Source organism: Protomyctophum parallelum, assembly GCF_964188405.1.
Source record: "Protomyctophum parallelum genome assembly, chromosome: 3".
Taxonomy (NCBI): Eukaryota; Metazoa; Chordata; class Actinopteri; order Myctophiformes; family Myctophidae; genus Protomyctophum; species Protomyctophum parallelum.
In genome coordinates, this window is record NC_139698.1 from 21,327,893 (window position 1) to 21,353,481 (window position 25,589).

General features: G+C 47.2%; 1 protein-coding gene across 1 annotated transcript in view; it reads right to left on the reverse strand.

Moving 5' to 3' along the window:
- Positions 1–2,578: 2,578 nt before the first annotated feature.
- The window catches only part of grin2db (glutamate receptor, ionotropic, N-methyl D-aspartate 2D, b), a gene marked incomplete at both ends in the record, with an annotated part of 178,756 nt that continues 155,745 nt past the window's right edge, over positions 2,579–25,589 (reverse strand). The window contains 2 exon segments of the mRNA XM_083760374.1: positions 2,579–6,274; positions 9,631–9,866. Of these exon segments, the coding sequence (XP_083616500.1) occupies positions 2,579–6,274; positions 9,631–9,866 (3,932 nt within the window).

The following is a 25,589-nucleotide window of genomic DNA, read 5'->3' on the forward strand; positions in this document are numbered from 1 at the left end:
GTCATGAGGTCAAAGGTCAAAGAGTGTCACTGTTCTCGTTGCCCCCATCAAGGGAGATGACAGGCCAGGCAAGAGTGCATTGCTTATATATATATATATATATATATATATATATATATATATATATATATATATTCAATTTACAAAAAGGAGTAGAAGAGGAGAAAAGGGGGACAGTCTCTCCAACACCACAATGCAGTTAGCAGCCAATCCAGTTCAAAAAGATGACATAATGTATAGCTCTCGGCCAATCGGGACGGGGAGCAAAAAGAGTCTGTGGGCCAATCGTGTTTGATCAGACCCTCCCCCAAAAAACGAGGAAGTGGGGTGTGTGTGTGTTCGTGTGTGTGTGTTCTCAAAGCCAGAGGGAAGGAGGGAGGGAGACGTTTCGAGCGTGTGCCTGCGTTAGCGCCGCGTGTCTTGTCTTGAGTGTTTGTTCGTGTAAACATGACATCATTAAGCCCGATGTGCATACCTCGCCGTGCGATGGCCTGACGGCGCCGGGTCACAGCAGACGTATGAGCCTCGACGCTGGGGGCGCAGGGCACGTACCGTCCGCGCGGGGGCCTCGTAGACGCTCTAGCGGCCCCGGGGGCTGCCGCCGCGACACCGCTGGCCGCGCCACGAAGCACAAAGTAGGTATATTAACTCACAGGTCAGGAGGTAACGTTCTTACTCGTTTATCCACAGCTGTGACTCGGGGGAGGAGGAGGAGAGGAGGACAGAGGATGACATCACAAAGCTCAGCTCCGAGCGCAGGAGGAGTTCCGGAGGAGGCTCCATCGCCGCCGCTCTCCTCCTCGTCGCCGGGGAGGAAGACGACGACCACGCGGTGGCCTCGCCTTCGCTCTCGTCGTCCAGACGGACGTAGGTCACCCGGGTGTGGCGGCGCACCGTCGCCCTGACCAGGACGCGCACCAGGGAGCAGCGGCGGCCCGTGGAACCGGCCAATAATCCGCTGTTATTATTATTAGCGGCGGAGATGGTCGCCAGGCGGAGCGCCGCGATGTTGTCGGCGGAGTCGCGGTGGTCGTCGTTGTTGTTGTCGTCGTGGCTGTGGCGGGCGGTGGCCATGCCCGTTCCGTGCAGCACGTCTCCCTCTCTCGTGTCCCCCTGTCATACCTCCGGTGGTGGAGAAAGTGTACGCTCACAGTTATTTAGTTGTTTTAACCACAGTTATTTAGTTCAAAGTATTGACAACATAAGAACGTATACGAAATACTCCGTTACAAGTAAATGTCCCGGAATTCAAAATGCATTTGATTAAAAGTGCAAAAGGATTGGTATCAAAATCTACTAAAAGTACCAAAAGTAAAAAAGGTAATTAAACTAATTAACCCTTTAAGACCCGGATATATTTCTACTTGCAAAAAAGAGATTTCAACCTTACTACTACTTTGTACTACTAGGACTTATGTTAAAAAACATATGTAAATGTATTTATTTTATTTATTTTATTTATTTTATTTATTTTATTTATTTTATTTATTTTATTTATTTATATAATAATATAATAAATTAATCATTTACATTTGGGGGATATCTTTCACAATAATGAATAAAACATGTTCTAGACATTCTAATGATCTAAAAAAAACATATATTACAATTATTTTACTTACTTTTATTAGGGTTAAAGGTCAAAAGTCATAGGTTAAAAATTGTTCCAGAAATGTTTAATTTGTGTGAATTTCAGCCTCTGTGGGGGGTATTTAACTATTTATATGCAAATATCATGACCAATGGCATTGCAATGGCATCATCACTGATGACGTTTAGGTGAGAAAAGAACAGAAAATAATTATGATAATTAAGTAATTAATTAAAATAAAAATGTTACCGAAAAGCAACGCTGGGTCTTACAGGGTTAAAGCAGAATGTCCCATATTGCAAGTTTTTAGTATAGTCTTTTGAAAATAGCAGATCTACAAGCTCACAGATGCGACACACTGTGAGCTTGTAGATTGGCTATTTTCAAATGTCCGAAATGTATATAGGGGCTGAAGTGGGTAACGTATTATGTTTTGTAATAATAATCAAAATCTACAAATAAACTAGTAACTAACGTTTTCAAATAATTGTAGTGGAGTAAAAAAGTACAATATTTGGATCCGAGATGTAGCGGAGTAGATCAGTAGAAGTCAGAGTATGGGAAATCGGAAATACTCCGGTAAAGTACAAACACCTCTTACGCTATAATACAATGCTTAACACTAGCATGTCTGAACTCAACTCACCTACTACTCTGACGGCTAACGGTCAGAATGACCGTGTTTTTCGTGCAATTCCATTGGCCACCTCTCCCACCCGCAGGCGGGAGGGTTGACGACTTGCCATTGTCTTCTAAATGTCACATTCCAACTAATTCAAGGCAGCGTTTCAACTCAGGACAGGACAACTCGACTTATATTCTTTAATCGAATATTTCGAAAAAGTGCACGGGGAACTTTCTCAGAACTTCACGGGCAAAGAGAATCCACTTCAAAATATCAAAATCAGTCGGATGGACCGCTTAGACGTGCTAGTGTTAAGTAAATGTACTCAAAAGTGATTTTTTTACACCTGCCGTCACGGCGCGTCATACCTCGCTCTCCAGGCTGGAGAAGTGGGCCGAGCCGCGGCGCGAGCACAGGCTCTTGGCCTTGAGCGGCAGGTGCGGCGAGTAGAAGCGCCGCGGCTGGGGCACCGAGCGCAGCCGCTGGTACTGGAGCTTGGCGCTGGCCGCCTGGCCCTGGGCGCCCGACGACGAACCGCCGCCGCCGCCGCCCGGCGACCCCGCCATGGGGGCCGAGGAAGGGGCCGGCGGGGCCACGGGCATGGGCAGGGAAGACGACCCGGGGGAGGAGCCCCCCCCGGAAGGCTGCTGCTGCGGCGGGGAAGGCGAGGGCTGCGGCGGGAGCAGGGAGAGGTCCGTGCAGGTGGTCTGCTGCAGCGTGAGGTTGGACTGGCTGCCCGACGACGACTTCATGCCGCCGGCTGAGTCGCAGGGCTTGGGCGGCAGCGGGGGCTTGAGGGGGGGCCGCGAGCCGCTGAAGCTGTGGCAGTGGGGGAGGAGGAGCTCCTCCTGGCTGTGGGACAGCGGCGCTCCGACGGCCGACGACGGCGGCGGCGCCCCTCCTCCACGCTTGGAGCGGTGCGAGGAGCGCCCGGCGTGGGGCGGGTGCGGGTAGGGGTGCGGGTGGGGGTACAGGCTGCAGGAGCACAGCGTGGCGCCCCCGGGAGCCCCTCCTCCTCCCCCTTCCTCCTCGGGCCCGTCGTCTCTGTCCCGCTTGCCCTTCCCTCCTCCCCCGCCGCCCTTCCCCCACTTCCGCTCTCCCTTCATGGGGATCTTGTCCATGGACCAGTACCTCCTGGCCGGGGGCAGGGCGCCGGCGGGGGCCGGCGGGGGCCACTGGGACGACACCAGCCCGCCGCTCCCGCCCCCCGACCCCCAGCCCACGCCGGGCCCCGAGCTCCACAGGTCCACGCCCCCGCCGCCGCCCACCCAGCCCGGGTCCGCCCGCGTCCCCAGCAGGGAGTCGTCGCGGCTGTTGACGCTGCCCCCTTTCTCCCGGGACGGGTAGGTGCCGAAGAACCAGCCGCCGCCGCCGATGCCCCCGATGCCCGTGCCGGCGGCGCCGCCGCCCACCCCTGCGGCCCCTCCCCCCTCCCAGTACCTCTCGAAGTGTCCGAACTCTCCCGACGACTCCTCCTCCTCGTCCGAGTAGCTCTCGTCCAGCCGCGGCACCCGCTCCGCCCGCTCCGACTCCAGCGCGGCGGCGGCGGCGCTCCGGCCCGCCCTCCGCGCGCCCCTCTCCTCCGCCCGCTCCCTCGCCCGCGCCCGCTCCCGCACCTCCATCTCCTCCTCGTCGTCCTCCTCGTCCTCCTCCGAGTCCCACTCGTGGAACGACAGCCCCTCCCCCCCCCTCCCGGCCTGCCCCCCCGCCCCACCCCTCTCCCGCTCCTCGTAGTGCATCAGCAGCGGCCGCCGCTCGCCGCCCTTCCCGCCCTCTCCCCTCTCCGCGGTGCCGCCGCCGCCGCTCCGCCGCCGCTTGGACGAAGGGAGCAGCGGGTGGAGGGAGGTGGGCGGAGTGTTCGAGTCCTCTCCTCCTCCTCCTCCGCCTCCGTTGCCGCCCGTCACCCAGAACTTGACGGAGGCGGGGAGCTTGTGGAGGTTGGGGTAGCGCTTGCTGGGCGCGCGGTGTCTGCCGTGAGGCCGCGAGGACTTGGAGTGCCGCTCCCTGCTCCTGCTGCTGTCCTCCTCCTCCCGCTCGTTGCCGCCGTCGTCCTCTCCTCCTCCTCCTCCTCCTCCGCCTCCCGCGGCCTCTCTCCTGCCTCGCTCCCGCTCCGCCTCCCACACCGGGTCACGCCCCTTCTTCCCGAACGGGCTCCGGTAGTGGGCGGAGAAGGGCGAGTAGTCCTGAATGGCTCCGTCCCTGTCGACGCCCTCTCCGGCCTCGCCCTCCCTCTCCCCCTCGCCGTCTCCCTCCTCGGGCTCCGAGCGCTTGCCGCCGCCGCCGCCCAGCGACTTCTTCCGCTTGCCGGTCTTTGTCGCCGCCTTCTTCTTCTTCTTCTTCACCTTGCGGCGCTTCCTGTCGCGCTCGCGCTCCCTGTCGCGCTCCTCCTCGCGCTTCTTCCGCTTCTTGTTCTTCCTCTTCTTCTTCTTCTCCTTCTCCTTCTCCTTCTCCTTGCGGCGCTTCTTCTCGCGCTTCAGCCGCTCGGCGGCGTCGCCGCCCGCGTCGCTCCGCCGGTCCGTGTGCCGCTCCCTCTCGCTCCAGCTGGCCCACCACTCCTGGAGCTGGGACAGCTGGCTGCCGCCCCGCTCGCGCTCCCTCTCGCGGAGCGGCGGGTGCTGGTGTTGGTGGTGGTGGGGGTCGACGCCCCAGGACGCGCGGGGCTTGCGCGGCGGCACGGGGGGTGGCAGGCGCCCGTGGCTGAAGGAGCGCGGCCGCGTGGAGGCCGAGGAGCGCGAGCGCTCACGGCCGCTCCGGCCCAGCAGCAGGCTGGACTCCTCCGTCAGCTCCGTCTCGTCCTCGTCCTCCTCGTCCTCCTCGCCGCCGCCGGGGAGGCGCGGGTCGCGCGTGCTCCGCGAGGAGCTGTAGGAGTAGCTGGGCGACGTGGAGCGCGACGACGAGGCCGAGGAGGAGGAGGTGGAGGAGGAGGTGCTGGAGGAGGACGAGGAGGAGGAGGTGGTGGTGGTGTAGGGCAGGGAGGCCGAGGGCGACGGGGGCGTGTAGGCGGGGCTGAGCGGCACCGGCATGGGGAGGGAGAGGGAGGGGGGGGAGAGGGGGCGCGCCCCCCGCCTGCCCCCGCCCCCGCCTCCCCCGCCGCCCCTGCGGCCCAGCGGCAGGATGTTCTCGTACAGCGGCCCGCCGCCGCCGCCGCCCGGCTCCTTGGTGCCGCCGGGCTTCTTGCTGGGCCGCCGCTTCCTCCAGAAGGAGGCGGAGGACGAGGCGGGGAGGGGGGGGGAGGAGTGCGGCAGCGGGGGGTTAGGGGGCAGCGGGGCCTGGCTCTTGTTGGAGGGCACCAGGCGGGGCGTGCCTTGCAGCGCCGCCGCCGCCATCGCCTTGCCGCCGGCCCCGCCTTTCCCCTGGCCGCCGCCGCTGCCGCCGCCCGCCACCGGCCGCTTCCCCGCCCCGTGGTCCGGCCCCTTCTCCGAGTAGAAGGCCACGCTGGCCGGGGGGGGCTGGGGGTGGCCCCGGGGCATGCTCTTGGGGGTCTGGGACCCTGCCTGAGGGTCCATGCAGGGTCCCAGACCCTCAGGGTCGATGGGACCGTAGTAGCGCTTGTAGCCATCCAGCCCCCCGCCCCCTCCGGCCGGCGCCGCTGGCACCGCCACCGCCCAGCTGGTGGGCACCACCTTCTGGGCAAAGGGTCCCATGTCCGCCATGCCGCCACCAATACCGCCGCGCGGCCCCACGGCGGCCAGCGGGTTGGTGGCCGTGGCCGTCTTGGGCAGCCGCCAGCGGTCCACCACGGCCAGCCGGCGGTCCGGCCGGGGCAGGAAGGTGGAGCAGGGCGCGATGGCGGCGGCGGCCGCCGCGGGACCCAGTGCCGACCCAGAGTGCACCATGGTGGGAGGAGAGCCCGGCAGCGGGCTCTTGTAGACGGGCTGGACGGCGGGGGCCAGCCCCCCCCCCGGGGGGGGCCCCTTGGCCATGGACGGGGTGCTCACAGACACCACCATGTGAGGGGCCTGCAAGGGCACCGCCACCATGGCGCTGTGGTGGTGGGGCAGAGACTTGGCGCCCACGGGCGCCGTCTCGTCCTCGAAGCTGCAGCAGCTATACATCCCCTGAGAGAGAGAGAGAGAGAGAGAGAGAGAGAGAGAGAAAGAGAGAGAAAGAGAGAGAAAGAGAGAGAGACAGTTTTAACCACCTTTATTTTCGAATAAAATTATTACACTACGCTTAATCATTACAAAGTACCAAACCAAGTACCAAGTAGCACCAAGTTAAAAAAACTTCTAGCTAACCACAATAGCTACTACTGTGGTTTCAACGTTGGCTCCACAGGTCAATTAACTGAATATTGGATCTGATCATCACAAGCCACACACGATTGTGGTTTATTTTACAAACCAGGAGAAAATCTACATTATTATCAACCTTTGTCCCAGCATATATATCGTGCGCAAGACCATTCATTTTCTAGGAAGTTTTGCTTCTCAATTGTGGCTCCAATTTGCATGGAATATCTTTCCAAATGTCCCATCTTTGATACAGAGAGAAAAATACATAAAATGTGTACTGTAAAAAGTACAGTATTCAATTCAATATTATTACATTGTCAAATCACAAAAAAGTTGTCTCAAGACACTTTACGTAAATGTACTTAGTTACTTTACACCTCAGTGAAGGAAGGAAGGAAGGAAGGAAGGAAGGCAGGACGGAAGGAAGGAAGGACGGACGGAAGGAAGGAAGGAAGGAAGGAAGGAAGGAAGGAAGGAAGGAAGGAAGGAAGGAAGGAAGGAAGGAAGGAAGGCAGGCAGGCAGGTAGGCAGGCAGGCAGGCCATGGACCCCCGTTTGAAAACAGCTGTTATCTCTGGGACCCCAATCTACACAGAGAAGTCTGTGATCATTGAGAGTTACAGGCTACAGACCCCTGGGGTTCCGCTGACGTTCAGAGTCAGCATATTATGGTCTTTGTGAGCTGAGTGAAGGGAGTACTTCTTACGGAAAACGTGCTCCTGCGTGCGTGTGTGCGTGCGTGCCTTGCATGGAGAGTGGTGGGTGGGTTGTGAGGGTCAATTCCATTCCACTCAGTCAATTAGTCAGATTAATTGAAATTCAATTCTTCCTCACACCCTGGAAATCCTCTGACAGTCAACCTTCATGGAACCCACGCATGCACGCACGCACGCACGCACACAGGAATGCAAAAAAAGGTGCAAGCAGGCAGAAACATGGCCCCACGCATTAACCTAATCTTCACTAGCCAGCAAGAAACCATGACCGTTTATCATTCGTTTATTTTTTCACTCAAACTCCTTCCCTTGGTCTGTCAGTGTCTCTCTCTGTTTCACGCTTACTTTATACTCCACGGTGTGAGTGTGTCCTTTAACAAAAATAAACAAACTACAGGGATTATTTTTGGGGTTATAAAAAAAACATAACTGATCTAGAAAGTAACACTGCGATATGTTGTTTGTAGATCATTAGGCTTATTATTATTATTATTACTACATTTTTGGCAAGCGGCACCACAGAGCACAGTACAGATGACACGACACGCGCAAAACCGCCGTCAGAAGTCCGTCATGGCAGTGCATGGTGAATGTTACAATAGACTGCTGGTTTGAAGTGTCGTGCCTATACACCCTAACCTGACTCTGCCAGATGGGGGCGGTATTGGGTAACCATGTTCCCCAAGACAGCATCCATCTGAGATCGCTCAGGGGATTGAGCTAACACCGAACCGCTCCGGTTCGAACCAATCAGCGTGAGCTAAGGGCGGGATATGTGCGAAACCGGATGTGACGCTATATAGACCTAATACTGTCTATGATATAGACACGTCAATATGATTGGTTGTTTGCACGCCCACACGGTGATAGACAGACGGTCCCATCCAATCATCTACCAAGTATCTTGAAAAAAAGGAACAGCCTCGTCATCGAATTGGCTCCCGAGATCCCAGATCCCAATAAGCTGTGAAACAAACTTGTGTAGCAAGCTTCTTGGATCTGGCAGCGTCAGGTTATATACACCCACCCTCCCTTACCGCCGGGATAAAAGCGTGTCTGTGTCTTGGTTCTGTGTTTTGAAAACACGCTTGAAGGTTGAACCTCTCGGGCGGGGAACACAACTGCTTTTTGACTGTTTGACTGTTTTTCATTTGACAATCCATGCCAGCGTATGTTATGCATGCCAATAAAAGCAGCTCTTTCAATTGATTTGACTTGAATAATTGATGAGGCTTGAATCAAGCTTTGCTGATGATCAGCAATCAGGACTGTGTGTGTGGGGTTGAGAACACGCACGCGCGCGCACAGAGACACTTGCGCTTGCTTGCACGTACCGCAAACATCTCAACACTAGTCTGTCTCTCTCTCCATACCGCTATCTCTCCTTGCTATGCCCATACAATATCTCACTACCTGTCACTCCCTCTATCGCTCTTTCTCTCATATATTCACCTCACTCATCGCCTGTAGGAATTCATTTTAACATATAAATCAAGACCACTATTAAAGTCTCTCTCACAATCCCATGGATTCTTTCAGCCTAAAAGGAGAATTCTGGAGATAGCTTTTCACACCTTAATCTGATGTTATTATATTCAGGAACGAGTGGTACAGGTGAAATAAAAGTTTCATAACACGATGCCACCGCAGCACTGAGTGTGAGCGGTGGGGTTTTGCAGTCATTCGCTTATATTTATCGCTCTTTTTTGTAGATATCTGTCGATCATAATGACTCAAACGTCTCCACAGTGGTTGAGTGCACCTCCTGAAGTCTCGCCAGACCAGATTTCAACCGTGAGTCATTCAAAGGCCCCTTTAGGCCGTCGTATAGTCCACTACTACGGTGGCCCATTTGGGACACACTGTGGAGAGATTTGAGTTATTATGAACGACAGATGTTTACAATATAAAATAAGATGGAGTTATGAACATATTCGGGATATATAGGTCTGCTCCTTCCGTTGAGTCTTTTTTTTAAATCCACACTTAAAACCTTTTTATATTCACAAGCCTACTACTACTACTACTACTACTACTCAACTGCCCTTAATGTTCTTCTACTGCTTAAGTACTATTATCATGTGTCTGATATTGCTATATTGTATTTTACTGTATTGTATTGCTTTTTCTGACCTGTGAAGCACGTTGGTACAATGAGAGTGAAAAAAAGTGCTATATGAATACATTTGATTTGATAATAACTTCAGATTATGTTAAGACAAACCTAGTAGGAATTCTCCTTTAATGTATTAATGTACCTCATGATCAAGCAACGAACGAACGAACCAATTAATCAATTAATCAATCAATCCCCAGGTTGACAGAGGGAGAGTAGCGCCCAGGATTAGACTAGACAATAATTGACACTGGGTGGAAACAAAAGGGTTACAAATCATGGGATAAAAACCAATCAATCAATCAATCAATCAACCAATCAACCAATCAATCAATCTCTCTGTCTCACCCTGCTGATGGCGAGGAGGAAGTCCAGCTTGCTGGAGCTGGTGGCCATGCAGTGGCGCAGCCTCCAGTAGACCAGGTGCTCCCAGGCGAACACCAGCAGACTGAGGCCCATGGCCACCAGCAGCATGTAGAAGACCCCCGCCATGTTGTCGATGTCCAGCTTGCTGCTCATCACCTCGATCTTGTCGTTGTGACAGATGCCCGACAGCCAGAGCCGCTCCAGCATCTCGATCTCGTCTGCGCAGCGTGTGGGGGATCGAGAAAGCGGAATCAGAGACACACGTGGTGGGAAAAGTATACTCACGTCTTGTACTTGAGTAAGTATCAATACTGCAATGTAGACATTTTGACTTGAGTAAAAGTACGAACATATTGGTATCAAAATCTACTTAAGTACCAAAAGTAGAAAGTGCTCATTATGCAGAATGTCCCATTTCCCAAGTTTTTCAAATGTATAAAATGTATACAATACTTATTTTGGAAATTGCAGATCTATACAAGCTTGTAGATCTGCCTTCATATGGCCGAGATGTATATGAAGTTGAAACGGTGAATGTAGGTTTTGTAAGATTGTCACCGACTTATACAGTTACAACAAGCAGCAAAATGTTGTCGGGAGTACTTTGCAGATTGTGCAACATATTAGAAAATATATTAAAGCAAGAAAATAAATTTAATATAATATATAGGCCATAATGAAAAAAAATCAAAACAACATACAAATATACAGTGATAGGGCTATATCACTAATACTTACGGACTTGTCTTAGACAGGCACAGTAACTTATCATAGCACTGTTTCCGTGTGATCGACTTTCCGATCAAAGACAGCAATGTTCACCCAAACGCGTGCACACACATAAGTGGCCACGTTCAGATGCACAAAGCAACAGGATCAATCAATGTGCAAGTGTCACGTATACATAAAAATGATCATATTAGTAGTCGTTATACCACAAAGAGAAAGAAACAAACTGAGGGGGGGGATAAATAATTTACAACACAGTATAATAACGATCCGTACAGTATATGTATTAGACATGAGGTGCATGAGCAGCAGCTGGTACTCTGTCGGGTGAAAACCTATTTATGTCCAAAACCGGTTCTACTTTTTCAGGATTCAAATTCCAAAGCAGCGGATCCACGTGCACGCTGTTACACGAGAGGATCGGTGCATGTTGGGTTCAACAGCGTATAGTCCACAGCAGAAGGGAGATAAGATAGCCCGAGGCGCTATAAGTTCTTGGTTTGCCTCTGTGCCTATAGTTTACTGATCGAGGCACTAAACTGTCTCTGTGAATTTGACGTGTTTTCCTTGCAGTCGCTCGGGATAAGGAGCGACCGGCGCTATACATGATTACATTTTAAGATAACAAAAGATAAGATTATAGAGATTAGATAAAATAAGATTAGATAAGACCTGATCCCGGGGGGGGGGGGGGGGAATTCAGTCGTCGAAGGCTGCAGAGCAGTGAAGATATACAGATCACAGGGCAAATCAAAGTATTGCAGATGCAGTAAGTTGAAAAAGACACACACACTCAAAGAAACACCATCAATAGTGAACCAAAAATGGACAACGCTAACAGACTGGGAACAGCGCTTGAGGGGAGGACAGGATGAGAGAGGAGAGAAGATAAGAAAGGGGTGTTAAATTGGTGGTGGAAAAGTACTGTACTTGAGTAAAATGTTGACGATTTCGTTCAATACTTTTACTTTATTTTTCCAGTTTTTCATGTGTCTATGAGGTGACAGTACTTCATTAGACACCCTGGAGTTGTTTTTATGTGCAATGGTGTATTAACTTTGTATTTACGGTTTCTTCCTGGAGGCTGAACCCTTGACAGTCAAACGGGCCAATGAAATAAACGGTAATATAGTGACACACTATCAGCCCCTCCCCCTTTATCATACAACTACAGCTGTGCGGCTTTAGTTCAGGTGGATCAGCACCCATCACCACCCACCAGGCAAACCAGGCATACTTAATGAACTGGTGGGCGTGTCCACATAAAAGCATGATTTTAACAAATACTGTACACTTTTTGGAAAAAAGTTCTTCCCCCTTATATTGTAATAATACCTTATGAGCATGTTTTAGGGTGGAAAAAATGGTGGCACAATTAAAAGAAAATTGGCTTTGGCCTTTATTTAATATGTTTTATGGAGGGACAGACAGTAAATTGGGAGAGAGATGGGGGGGAAGACATGCAGTAAGGGCCGTCGGGATGTTCTGCTTTTTTACAGGGCGTGAAAATGAGCACTTTGTGCTCAGCTATAAATAAAGGGGAGAAAAAAGTCCACGCATTAGAACAATGCTTATATTGGGACCCATTTAGATAAATATCCATATAGAATTGACGCAAATGTGGTCTGTGGCTCAAATGCCCAATAAATAATAGGCCTTGAAAAGGGTTGAAAACCACTGGATTGAAGGACGAGAAGAAAGGGTCTGGAGTTAGGGAGGGGGAGGGGGGGGGGGGTTAGAGGTTAAACATCCCAGCTGAATGTCTGTGTTGGTTCTTCAGAGGTCAGTTCAAGGTCGGACTCAGAGAGAGAGAGAGAGAGAGAGAGAGAGAGAGAGAGAGAGAGAGGATCGCCGGTTGTCGAAGGTGACTCATCAAGTTGGAATGGGTCACTGATGCAGGTGTCTGCTCAACAGGAACACTGGGTAGAGAGGGAGCTGTTCTGTGTGTGTGCGTGCGTGCGTGCGTGCATGCTCGACTGAAAGCCAGCACACAGAGAGAACTCTGAGAGAGACACACAAACTGAGATACATACACAGAGAAAGAGATAGAGAGCTGAGAGTGCATGTGTGGGTGCGTGCAGGAACTAGACAGAGGAAAATGAAATGAAATTAGTCTGTGTGTTTGTTTGTTTGTTTGTTCGTTTATGTGTGTGTGAGAGAGAGAGAGAGAGAGAGAGAGAGAGAGAGAGAGAGAGAGAGAGAGAGAAGAGAGAGAGAGAGAGAGATGGGGGGGAGAGAGTCTAAAACAATGAAACCGGCCTCAGCAGTAAAATGGCCTGGACAACCCAATCTCAGCATTGTAGCTCAGGGCAAATGAGAGGAGAACAAGAATGGAGGGAGGAGAGACCACGAGAGAGAGAGAGAGAGAGAGAGAGAGAGAGAGAGAGAGAGAGAGAGAGAGAGAGAGAGATAGAGGGGGGGGGGGGTGGTGACAAAGAAGGAGAAAGGTGTGATGAGAGAATATAAGGGGAGTTAGGAATTGAGAGAGAGGGAAGGGAGGAGAGAGTGTGAGCAAGGGGCAGCGTCTAATGTATCAGGGGAAATGAGGGAGATGGAGGGGGGAAGAGAGAGAGAGAGAGAGAGAGAGAGAGAGAGAGAGAGGTGGCGGACGCTGCCTGAGATTGTGTCATTATGACAAACCGCAGGGCACACTGCTCAACTTGAAGAGAACATGAGAGAAGAGGAGCAAGAAACAACAGAGCGCTGAGAGAGACAGACATGGGAACACAGAGAGAGAGAGAGAGAGAGAGAGAGAGAGAGAGAGAGAGAGAGAGAGAGAGAGAGAGAGAGAGAGAGAGAGAGAGAGAGAGAGAGAGAGAGAGAGAGAGAGGGAGGGAGGGAGGGAGAGTGAGTGAGTGAGAAGCGTCAAAGATAGTGGGAGAGACAGAGGCAGAAGGAGGAGATGATAATCATTTAATTGCACTGGCGGCAGTTGGTGGTGAAAAAGTACGGTACTCACATTTATTTTACTTAGGTAAAAGTATCATTCCCGGCCATGTATAGCAATATTAAAGTACGGTATTCCAAAATGTACTTGAGTAAAAGTGCAAAAGTATAGTGGCAACAAAATATACCTAATGTACCAAAAGTAGAAGTATAGCTATATAGTCATCACGCAGGATGACCCGGCCGTCTCACACCTTTTCAAAATGTATACATCTTTTCAAAATAGCAGATCGACAAGCCCTCCACGGGTCGCTTTGTGATTGAAATGTGATTCTTGGGAGATATGAAGTATAATTTAATAAAATAAGCAGTAGGTGGCTCTGTTTTACCAGTCAAGTGAGACGTGTATTATTTGACTTTTTCTTTAACTTTTTAAAGTTATTTTAGGCTATAGGATAGGCCTACAAAGACATATTATACACAGACTGCCTGGTTGCCGATTGGTTGGGCAACTTTGATGATGGAGAGGGCCACTATATTGCACATTATAGCCGTCGATCTACAAGCTCAAAACGCCTTAAATTATAGTTATGTTAACTTTATGAATTAAATACAAATACATTGGACATACAAAAAGAACATTTGAATACTAGTCATTAAGCTACAAATTTAGAATGAAGTCATTAAAGTGGGTCATGTTTGAATGTTTGAAACTGTAACAACTGAAATGAATAATATATCAGTATTCCGAGGGCCACATTAAGTGAAGGTGGGCCATGTGGCCCCCGGGCCGCCAGTTGCCCATGCATGCACTATGCTGTCCAGAGGCTGTCTGTATAAATAAATAGGCCGTGTGTTGACAGGGGCCGATTATATATAGTTTGGTGTTCAAGCCCATGCAGTGACGAGCGACCTCGGACTCTTGGTGAATGTACGCCATAATCCGGTGAATTATACTTTTTGACCGTGTTGACTAGTCTCCCCTCGTCCGTGCCGAGGTGTTTTTTGGAGAAATATATTCACCAATCTAACTTCCGTGATCAATTAACGCACTACTCACTGGGAGGGCAAGAGCCTGCAGTGCAGACAGCGTATAGACTTCAAAAACAGAGAGTGAGTACATTTGCCCCATTTCTTTTTTTTTTCGATCACAGCCCCAAAATCCACCCCCTCGAGCACACAAAAGTGTTTTGCAAAAAAAAGACTTATTCGAAATTTGAGGTGTTTCTATTCAGGAATTAATGCACCAAAATCCTTAATGCGCTTAAAATGGGCTGTATATAAATCCACTTATTGACTGCCAGATTAAATAATACATAAATCATGGGCCCTGCCAGCAGTTTCTCGTTTTTCCTTATAACTTTCAACTAGTCACAGAATAATGATTTAGCCTCAGTGCGATGGAGCCCCCGAGCGTTGGGAAACAGAGGTGTCTATGGTTCCAAAGGGGGGGGGGGGGTGTTTTCATCACGAACCTAATTATTAAATCGTTCCCTACTTGTTGACAGTTGAACATAGCACAAAGATGCAGAAGAAAATAATAATCTTTTATCGAGTCCAAGGCAAATTATTGCCATTGGGCCAGTGGGGCCGTTGTCCAGGGCCCCTTGGCTCTCGGGGGGCCCTTCAGGGAAATTGAACCACAAGGTACTGGGTTTGAGGCTCTGAAAAGGGCTCCTGGGGCCCTTCATTGATTTTGTTAAATTCTGGTCAAAAAGATTTTGCGCACACACGCGATGTAGGGGCTCCAAAACAAATTACCGGCCCAGGGCCACATGTTAATCCGTCTTTGATCGAGACCACTCATGAGCAACCTTACCTCCCTATATCCCCCCGATAAACCTCTTTATCCTCCCCAGACATGCCCCCCTCTATGTACCACAACCTGAAACAAGCCCTTCATCCCCTCTGGGAAGCACTATACCGTTACACTAGTCTGCCTTTCTTTGTTTTGTGTTTTATACATTATTCACCCGCGTAACCATAGCAATGGACAGCCTGGAAGATTAGTGACTCAAGATGGGATCAAAGAGGCATATACGGTATAGTCTTTTTCTGCCATTAGTGACAGATCTCTGTTCCAACTGAAAGCACCAGCAACGTACAGAGGAGAGAAAAAAAGTGTCCAATTAACAGAAAGTGTTATGAAGGTGGTCTTTGGTTGGGGACACAAAACATGTACCGTCTCTAAAAACGCCGGGACAACGCTCCACACGTCCCAAACTCTTCTCCCTTCTGGCTCCAAAACTATGGAATGCACTTCCCATTACAATCAGAACTGCAGACCCACTCCCAATCTTCCGCCGTAGTCTGAAAACCCACCTCTTCAGACTCCATCTTGGCCCGTAACACTTGCTGTAGCCCCGACAACCTTACAGGCGAATGCAAAGGCTCAACTTATGTAATTTATGTAGCATTTTATGTTAGATAGCACTAGATAGTAGATATTCCACTGTTATGTTATATAGCTTACGTATGATTCATGATAACTAGTTTTTATGTATCTATCGACATGTTTTTGTTCTTGCTTAATGCAAGTCGCTCTGGATTAAGAGCGTCTGCTAAATGCCTAAATTGTAAATTGTAATGGCGAAAAAAGACAAAACTAGATAGAGTGCCCCTCGGGGCACAGGTCTCCACCACCAGGGCAGGTCAGGTTGTGGTCCTGTTGGCGCTATAATAGGCCAATGTGAAAAGGGTGCCATTTCTTCTTACGCCTTGGATGGCAATTGGATGAGTTGAGGAATTTTGTTCCAAAAATGTGTTTTGCAAAAATCCACCTGTTGGTGGCGCTATAACAGGCCAATGTGAAAAGGGTGGGATATATTCCTCAGCCTAGTAGGAAAGTCTGTGAAAGACTTCACGTAAATTGCACACTGCGTTCATGATTTGAGGCTTTTTGTTCAAAACGGGCCAATCCTGCAAACTTTGAAAGCCAATGTTAGTCAATTAGGATGGAATATGAAATATCAGACAGATCCGGCTTGAACACATGACTATAGAGATACTGTGTAGCGATTTGTGGGATTTCTTGGACAGAATCTGGAGGAGTAATATCCAAAAATGAGTTTTACAAAAGTCGGCCTCCTGGTGGCGCTATAACAGGCCGTTCGGGGTTCATCGTTTGCATCTAGGGAGTGTGTGTGTGCAAAATCTGGCATCGACCGGGATAACAAAACATATTCTCTGTGCAAAACACATTCTCTCCCCATGCCTTCGGCCTGGTGGAGACAACAAGGCACTCTACTGGTGAAGAAAAAGTTAAAGTCAGATGGCTATTTCATCATTGAACTGCATTAAAAAAGAAACTGTGACAGTCAGGAGTCCAACCCACGTGCAGCGGCACCCACAGCCTTCTTCAGAGCCTGTGTTTCTTGTTCTTTGATACAGTAAAGCCTGGGCGCTTGGGTGTCTAGTCGCTAGGCCAATGTATTCCTCCCACACATGTCTGTGTTGCCACTGTTAGGTGCGTGTCCCAATTTTGTAAAAGTGAAGGCTCGCCCTCAGAATGACTAGGGTGAGTTAACCTTTTCATATCTTCTCCGTGCCTTTATAATGACGGAGGACAAACGCTTCAGCTGTCCAGGAGCGACGCGTTGTGGGCTTGCAGATCGGCTGTTTTCAGCGTGTAAAACAAGTGTAAAATCAGGCATCACTACGCGACATTTTTGGCGACAAAATCAACTGCAGATTTAATATTATCGATATTTATTCGACTAAAGTTCAGATGACTAAATACATGGGGAAAAGAGAGACGATCCGGGCACTCAAAGTAAAAAAAAGCCTTCATTAAATGAAAAAGGCAACAGCCAACATGTTTTGACCATTAACTGCTCTTCATCAGGGCAAGAATGGCTAAATACAATCTTAATCAAAAGACTTTGACAGACTAAACTAAACCAAAATATGCTGTAAAAACTAACACTGTGGCCCAGGCCGTAGCGTAACGGTCTGGGCACCGGACTGGTAATCCAGTCGCAGTGTGCCGCGGGTTCGACTCCCGGACCCGACACGGCCTTTACTGCATGTCATCCCCCCATCTCTCTCCCGTTTCCTGTCAGCCTACTGTCTGTCCCTTCAAAAATCAATAAAAAAGGCGTAAGCCGCAAAAAAATATCTTAAAAAAAAAAAAAAAAAGAAAAAAAACTAACACTGCGCAGCAGCAGTAGTGGCTATCAGAGCCTGATGACCAAAAGCCCAAACGTTTGTCCGTCCTTATAAAGACACGGAGAAGAAATGATAAAAGGAAAAGTTAACTCACTCTTGTCTTGTTGTTGTCTTGTTATGGATCACTTTTACAAAATTGGGACACGCACCTACAGTGGCAACACAGAAATGCGTGGGAGGAATACATTGGCATAACGACTAAATTGGGAGGAAAAAGGTGGTACAAAATAATTGGCTTCACTAAATTTAAAAAGAAAAAAGAAAACGAAAAACACATCTGGACATATTATACGGTAGACTACATAATCCCTGATACCGATGTCATTAAGGGAAAAAAAGGAAAATATTGGCTTCTAGCTGTACCGTAAAATATGTATAGTTCTACAGTTGGCTTATATAGAGCGGAACGTTGGTGCCATTTATTCTGAGTTTGCTAACTAAAGTGCAGTACTTCCTGTATAATGAGTCCCCGAGAGCCTCTTAATAACGTCAAAAAAAGGGCATAAAACCGCAGGCAAGATGCTAGAGTCCACCTTCACCCATCAGATGTAATGCTTTTGTACGGCGGCCAATTCCAATGTATCTGGCCCGAGATGCCAGTGTCCTCTCCACTCGAGGAGCACGCACTGTTTCCTAACTTAGACGGCTGGCAGAACAGAACTTTTTTGGCACCATGGGCGCTACCGAGCAAATGGCTGTCGGCACAGGGAAGCGGGCAGAACTAATACTTTTGTCGACGGGGAACCGACTTGAAATAACTATAGTTCTTGCTTGGGCTCTAAAAAACCCTGTTTCTATTATTGTTATTATGTGTTGCGTTGAATCAGTCTGGCATTTGTTGTACTCTTTTATCTTTTGTATTCTGTGTTTTCTGTTTCCGATCGGTATTTTGTTTTTATCAGTGGTGGAAAGTAACTAAGTACATTTACTTCAGTACTGTACTTAAAGGACCACTCCACCACTTTTCAACTTATCTTCATATAATTTGTCCTCACTAATGTTTATGATAAAATATCACATATTTGTGGGTTTTTATTGTGAGTCTGTGTCTCATATAGGGCTGTGGGCATTTCAGATACCAATCCACCAGTGACATCATTGTTAGGCAGATTATTTTTTAAACAACATTTAAAAAATATATATATATTATATTTAGATTTGTATTATCGTGAGAACAATGGTTTCCATTATCGCATTGCAACTTTTCAGGAATAGAAAGCCTGCGGTTTCTATTAACTTGGAATTTTAACATTTACTCTACTACAATAATTTGAAAACTAGTTACTTTGAAGATTTTAATTTTGATTAGAAAACATACATTAACCACTTCAGCCCTATATGCATTTCGGCCATTTGAAAATATCCGATCTACAAGCTCACAATGCGTTGCGATGTGACGCATTGTGAGCTTGTAGATCTGCTATTTTCAAAATATCCTGTAAACATTTTGAACTTGTGAAATGGGACATTCTGTCATACAAGTACTTTTACTTTTAGTACATTAAGTACATTTTTATGCCGATACTGTTACTAGAATTCCAGTATTTCTACATTGCAGTATTGATACTTTTACTCAAGTAAAACATTTGTTTTACTGTAGTCGTTGTTGTTGCGTTGTTGAAAGCATTTACATTTTGAAGAAAAAAATAAAGGGAAGCTCAAATCTGTGCACAATCAATATATTTATTTACAAGCTTTCGGTCTATACTGACCACCTTCAGGCCTGAAGGTCAGACCCAAAGCTTGCAAATAAATATATTGATTGTGCTTTCTGCACAGATTTGAGTGTTGAGAGATCCTTTTGTGACTCCAGCACCTCATTTAACCCTAGAACACTACAAATATTTTTGTTACACCATCACTAAACACGGGTATATTTTACCCAATGTAAAATGTGAATATTCCATAAAGAATATTTCTACAGTACAGCAATACAATGTGCATATTATTTTCTAAATATTCCTAAAAAAGAGAGAATTGAAGTTGGGAACGTCTCCTTGGTCCACCCATTCCTAAGACGTGTGAGAATGTAAAAACAAAAAAAAAAAGAAAGTCCACACCATCACTACTGAAAGACCCACCCACCTCAGACATCAGCAACATTATGAAAATCTCAAAAATATAATCGTCTGGGTGAAAATCACCCGTGTTTAGTGTTCCAGGGTTAAGTGTTTTCAGCAGATGAGCGGTGTTTTTTTTTACATTTTTGTGTGAAACATTTACATTTTCAAACCTTTCATCACCCTAAGAACGTTGTATGAGAAATGCACTCAACACTGTGCATAATTATCGTCTCTGTCGGGTGCAGGTGCGGATTTACTGTAGGCAAAGTAAGGCATTTGCCTTACTTGTTTACGTTTTTGCCTCCCCTCAGCTGAGAGGCTTTTTGTGCATTATTTGCTATGTATTTTTGCCCTTTCGAGGCTGACAGTGTATCACCAGACAGAAGAATACACATCTATTCTCTCTACATGTGTCCTGCATGTCTGAATGGTGTTGGTGGGTCTTTTCACACTCTAGTGTGAAACATGTCTGCTAGATGCCTGTATGGCTGCATCCCCCCCAGAACCGGTTTTCACGTCACGACATATAAAGGCGACACACACACAATGTTCATTCTTCATTTGATTCGTGAGACAGCAGAGACACGCGATGGCACTGGAGAAAGGAAAAAAAGTTTGTCCAGGGAAAACTTATTTTCGACACGAGGGCGCCTCTAAACCTGTAGGTGTACTAGGTAAGGAGGCCTTTGCTATGTTTCACCAGTTTCAATTGAAACGGCCTTCCACCCTCAGTGGGGCCTCAGAGCTACGACTGACCGCCAGGCGTCATTCAACCCCCCACCACCCTTGGCCCTCTCTCTCTCGCTCACTCGCTGCCTTGCTCTCTCCCACGATGTTAAAGTTATACCTATTTCCTGTTGATAACCTGGGTAAAATGTGCAGCATTGGGAGGTAAATGGGAGACACTTTATTGTGAAGGGACTACAGGATGAGGAGAGGTGTTGTTGCTGCGTAATTGTCGAGAGTAATGGCTGCGAGCGATATTGAACAGTCAAAACTATAAGTCAATATGCTTGTATCAACAGAATAATTAGGTATATATGGGGCCCTCATTTGGTCATGAAACGGGCCTCCAGATTCCTTAGGCCGCCCCTGTATTCCACCACATACCGCTAAGCTTATACAGCAACACCACCCGCACTGCAGGGGAGAACCAGAGGTCACTCGTTTTGCTGCTTTTGCAGGCTTCTGTCCGTCGGCCTCCACAGAAAATTGGGGATCTATCGTAGCTTAGATCGAGGAGCCCGCACCAAGTTAACCAATCAATGGAAAATGTAATTACGTGTGGCGCGAGAGAACGACAGATTATGATGTTGATTATCAGTGCTTGTGGTTCGAGAAAGCCTGGTCTGCCCTACCTCGTATTGGCGTTGCCTTAACTCATGAAGAGTTCCTGGCTCCGCCCCTGGTCGGGGTGGAAACCTCATTATGTCCAAAACCGTGGCTTTTCAGAACTTGGAATCCTGAAAAGCATCTCAAAATGCACTGCAACATCATGCAGGTCTGCTACTTTTGATGCTTTTTGTATTTGTGACGCTGTAGTACAGTGGTTTTCACCCAGTGGTCTTGTTTACCACCAGTGGTCCTTGAGGAGGTTCCAGGTGGTCCCCAACTAAACGACGGCGAGATGGTAACCAAATGGACCCTTATAGATATTTTACTCTTGAGAGTAAAATAACTGTTATTTTGGTCAGTGTGTGCCTATTATTTCTCCTAATGGTACCAACATCAATAACAAAATCTTGATTTGATAACGACATTCTTTAGTTTGGTGGTTCGTGGCTCAGAGGCTGAATGAATAATGCACCTTGACATGAAAAGGGTTGAAAGCCAGTGCTGCAGTATGATCAACCAGGGCGCTACCGTAAAAGTCATAAAAAGCTACAATATGGAGATAGAAATGTTTCTTCCTGGCAGCAATGAATGAATGATGAATACAAGGTGTACTATTACATTATTTAGTGACGGTACACACAAGCACTGTTGAACTAACTGGCAGAATGTAGACACAGCCACTACATCACTTGCTATCGAATCCACCACATCGTTGCAGTATAAAGCCCCCTAGTTGGTTTTAGTGTGTTACATGTCACTCCCCAACAACACTGCCCTACAACCTTAGATCATGAAGCATACTTAGGTTTGATCAACACATTACATCTATCCAGTCACACGCTTTCAGCAAAGACTCCATGTAATCCGTAAATTAAGATCATTATCTGTTGTTCAACCTGTTCTGTTGTACTGCTCTGCATGTGTCTACACCATACTGTCCATGCCTAACAGGAACAAACTTTTCAGTATCACCCGTATTGCTTCCAAAATCATCGGACTTCCTACACCCACACTTTCTGATATGAACAATAAGGCCATCACACGACTAGCACTTTCGATATCAAAGGACACTGATCATCCTCTGTATCGCTTCTTCAACCTCATGCCATCTGGACAAAGATACAGGACCTTGCCATGGAAAAAGGTCAGTTTTACGTAGGAGTTTTGTCCCCTTAGCCACCGCGGCATTAAACAAACTGCCCCGCCGATGGTTCTGTACACAGTGGGGACCTCATATTTTGTTTTAGTTTTTGTATTGTCTTGGCGTTATGTGCCCTGTGTTCTTTTTGATGTGGGTGTTGAACAGATTGTGAAGACAAATATCCTTCGGGACAATACAGATTATTATTATTATTATTATTATTATTAATAAAAGCACAAGACATGTCCGTCATCTGTCATATCTGGAGTAATGGAGATCTAGGGGTGATGTGGATTTGGGCTCTGTCCGGAGTCTGGGCAGAGGCTTTGGGCTCTGTCCGGAGTCTGGGCAGAGGATTTGGGCTCTGTCCGGAGTCTGGGCAGAGGCTTTGGGCTCTGTCCGGAGTCTGGGCAGAGGCTGTGGGCTCTGTCCGGAGTCTGGGCAGAGGCTTTTGTGCTGCTTCTGGACAACAGGCGATCCGGCGGTCTTGACACCGGGCACATTACAGAGGTACGTATACACACGTACTGTACGTACACACAGAGATGTGGTGCATTTATATTAGGATGAAAGAGCCTATACATGTACAGTAGGCAAGGCAAGTGCATTTGTATAGCACATTTCCTATATAAAAAGCCATTCTAAATGTCTTTGCGTATAAGGCTTACAATCTCACATCGCAAATCGCAAAGCTCTTTAATCTTTATACTTTCTGACGGTGAATACTTTTTTTTCATTGTTCTGGGGTTGCTTTCTAAGAGATAATGTAATAGGATTGTGAGGATGAGAATACTATATCCACCTGTTGGTTGTCTGTCAGATGACCTATTCTTACACAAAACCCATGTTTGACCATGTCCACTAAACACTGACCACACCAGTCCGGAAGCAGACCTGCAAGCTCATAGCGCGCCACTCGGTGGCGCGCTATGAGCTTGTAGATCTGCTATATTTTTAAATAGCTAAAGCATGACATAATGCTAACACCAAAAGGGGTTCCCGGCCCAAAATGGGTTAAGACGATAATAGGCGGACTTTATCATTGACTTGAAAGACTTTAAACACGTCATATTATCAGTCTTTCAAGTCAATGTTATTGACTTGGAGGACGATGTGAGTGTGAACGTTCAGCCCTTTCTTCCTCGGCACCAAGTCTCGTCTAAATTTAGATGAAAGTGCATTTTTGCCACATCCAAAATAAGCAAAGAAAGCACTCAGCAAATAATGGGCCCCATATTCACTCGAGGAAAGAGCTCAGTTACAGTTTCAAAATGATGCCAATTATTAGTTAGTGTGGTTGCAGTTATTGTCACACTTTATTATTTTCCCCCCGGAGTAACCTACCTAACTTCTGCTGTGATTGGCCGAGCTTTGCATAATGTTTGTAGTAGCTAATTGGCTGTTGGTTGGTTACATAACCAATCTATTGTTATTACAACCAGACTATTGTTATTTTGACACTTTCTTTTTCCTCCGGAGTAATATAGAATAATCGAATAACTGAATCGAACTTCCGTTGTGATTGGCCAAGCTTTGCATAACGTTTGCAGCAGCTAATTGGCTGTTGGCTATTTTTTACAAACAGACTATTCCAGAGTAATCTAACTTCCGCTGTGATTGGCCGGGCTTTGCATAACGTTTGTAGTAGCTAATTGGCTATTCCGGACTAATCTAACTTCCTCTGTGATTGGCCGGGCTTTGCATAACGTTTGTAGTAGCTAATTGGCTATTCCGGACTAATCTAACTTCCTCTGTGATTGGCCGGACTTTGCATAACATTTGTAGTAGCTAATTGGCTGTTGTTGGTTACGTAACCAATCTATGTTTTACAATAATTTATAAAGACATGAGTTCCATTGAAGGGGCAGAAGACTACACTATTCAAGCGTTATAGACGTTTTCAAATCAGTAGGTCTCTGTAAGCCACACAACCACACTTTGCAATGTTTCAAAAGTTTCGACTTTTCTAGTTATTATTATTATTAGTCTAATGGTAGTGGTTTAACCCATGTTATGCTTTAGCTATTGAAAAATAGCAGATCTACAAGCTCATAGCGCGACACTCGGTGGCGCGCTATGAGCTTGTAGGTCTGCTATTTTTGAAAAATCGAAGAACGACTGACATAGAAACATAGCTTTTTCAGAAAACTGTCATTTTCAAACATACATTTTTTAGAATCTGATCTCAGGTCAGAATGGTTTAAGGTTAAATAAGGAGGATGGAGCCGGATGGACTCTGTTGGATCATGGTGTTTTGCTTGGATGCACATAGTCAATGAAGACATATAATAGCTCCTATTGAGGATAAGACTGGAACCAATTAAGCACCGTGCCAGAACAGCCAGCCCAGTTTTCCACCCTGCCAGGCACTATAGGCATTATAATGTCTACAGAGTTGAAAGTCTGCAGATCCAGTAACACAAGTACTGGAGTTGTGCTGGAATCATTTATAGATAAGACGGGATAATTGGATCTCAAAGTGAGTTCCTTGAGTGGGTCCAAATGGACACTTGTTGTACACAGTGTCTATACATCTGAGAGTGCGCACAGTTTTTTTACTTGTGTGAAGTGAGGGCCACCTAAACATACATTAAAAGCCTATATAGTCTTGACTGTTCTTTGTTTAAAGTGCTCCAGACAAACATTAAAAGTCCATAAACCTGGCTGCTACATGACATCATTTAAAAAGCCAGACATTGGCCAGTAGTCCCTTGAGTGGCAGCGTGACGTAGTGTTCCGTCCACTCTTCCGGCGTACCAGTGTAAATTATTCCCGTCAACACACATCGCTCCAACGAACTGAGGCATCTACTTGTTTTATATCTATGCTCGGCTCAGCCCTACTATAAGAACTTCCATCAGCACCAACTTCCATCAGCTTTGGGAGTACAAACTGCTGTTATCAAAATAATGGTACCAAAATAATGGTATATAATTATTAGAATGGTTATAATAGCAGATCTGTTGATTAATTGTGATCTAGACCTGTGAACTGACTAGTAACAAAACAATAATGCAAATAGCGACCCTCAAAAATGTAAATACTCTTTTTTACTAACGTAATCCCCTACTGGACTTCCCACCCACGAACACAGCCAATCGTGTTCATTGGTTGCACACCAGCCAAGCCAGAGGCATGATGGGGGAATTGAACCCCAGTATGTACAGTGATGGACAGGATCATTACCCCTGCGCCACATGGGTGCCATAATTGCAACAAAAAAAAAAGAAGAAAAACAATTAATGAGAATTGTTGCCTTAGGAATAATGACCTGATTGGAGATAATGGTTAACTCATTTGCAATTAATCCATAGCCAATGAGGTAACTTTTTTTTCTTTTCTTTTATGTTTTTCCTTTTAGGAAGCTAGTGACACTGAGAAGAGCATCATTACCAGTTTGACTGCGGAATGAATTAACCCATTCTGGGCGGAAACCCCTTTTGGTGTATTAACTAAGCATCATGTTATACTTTAGCTATTGAAAAATAGCAGATCTACAAGCTTGTAGGTCTGCTATTTTTGAAAAATTGTAAAAATGCGGCAGAAATCTTTTAATATATATTCTTTCAGAGCGAACGTTTTTTTAATTTCGACGTCAGGCCCTAAGATGCGCCGACATC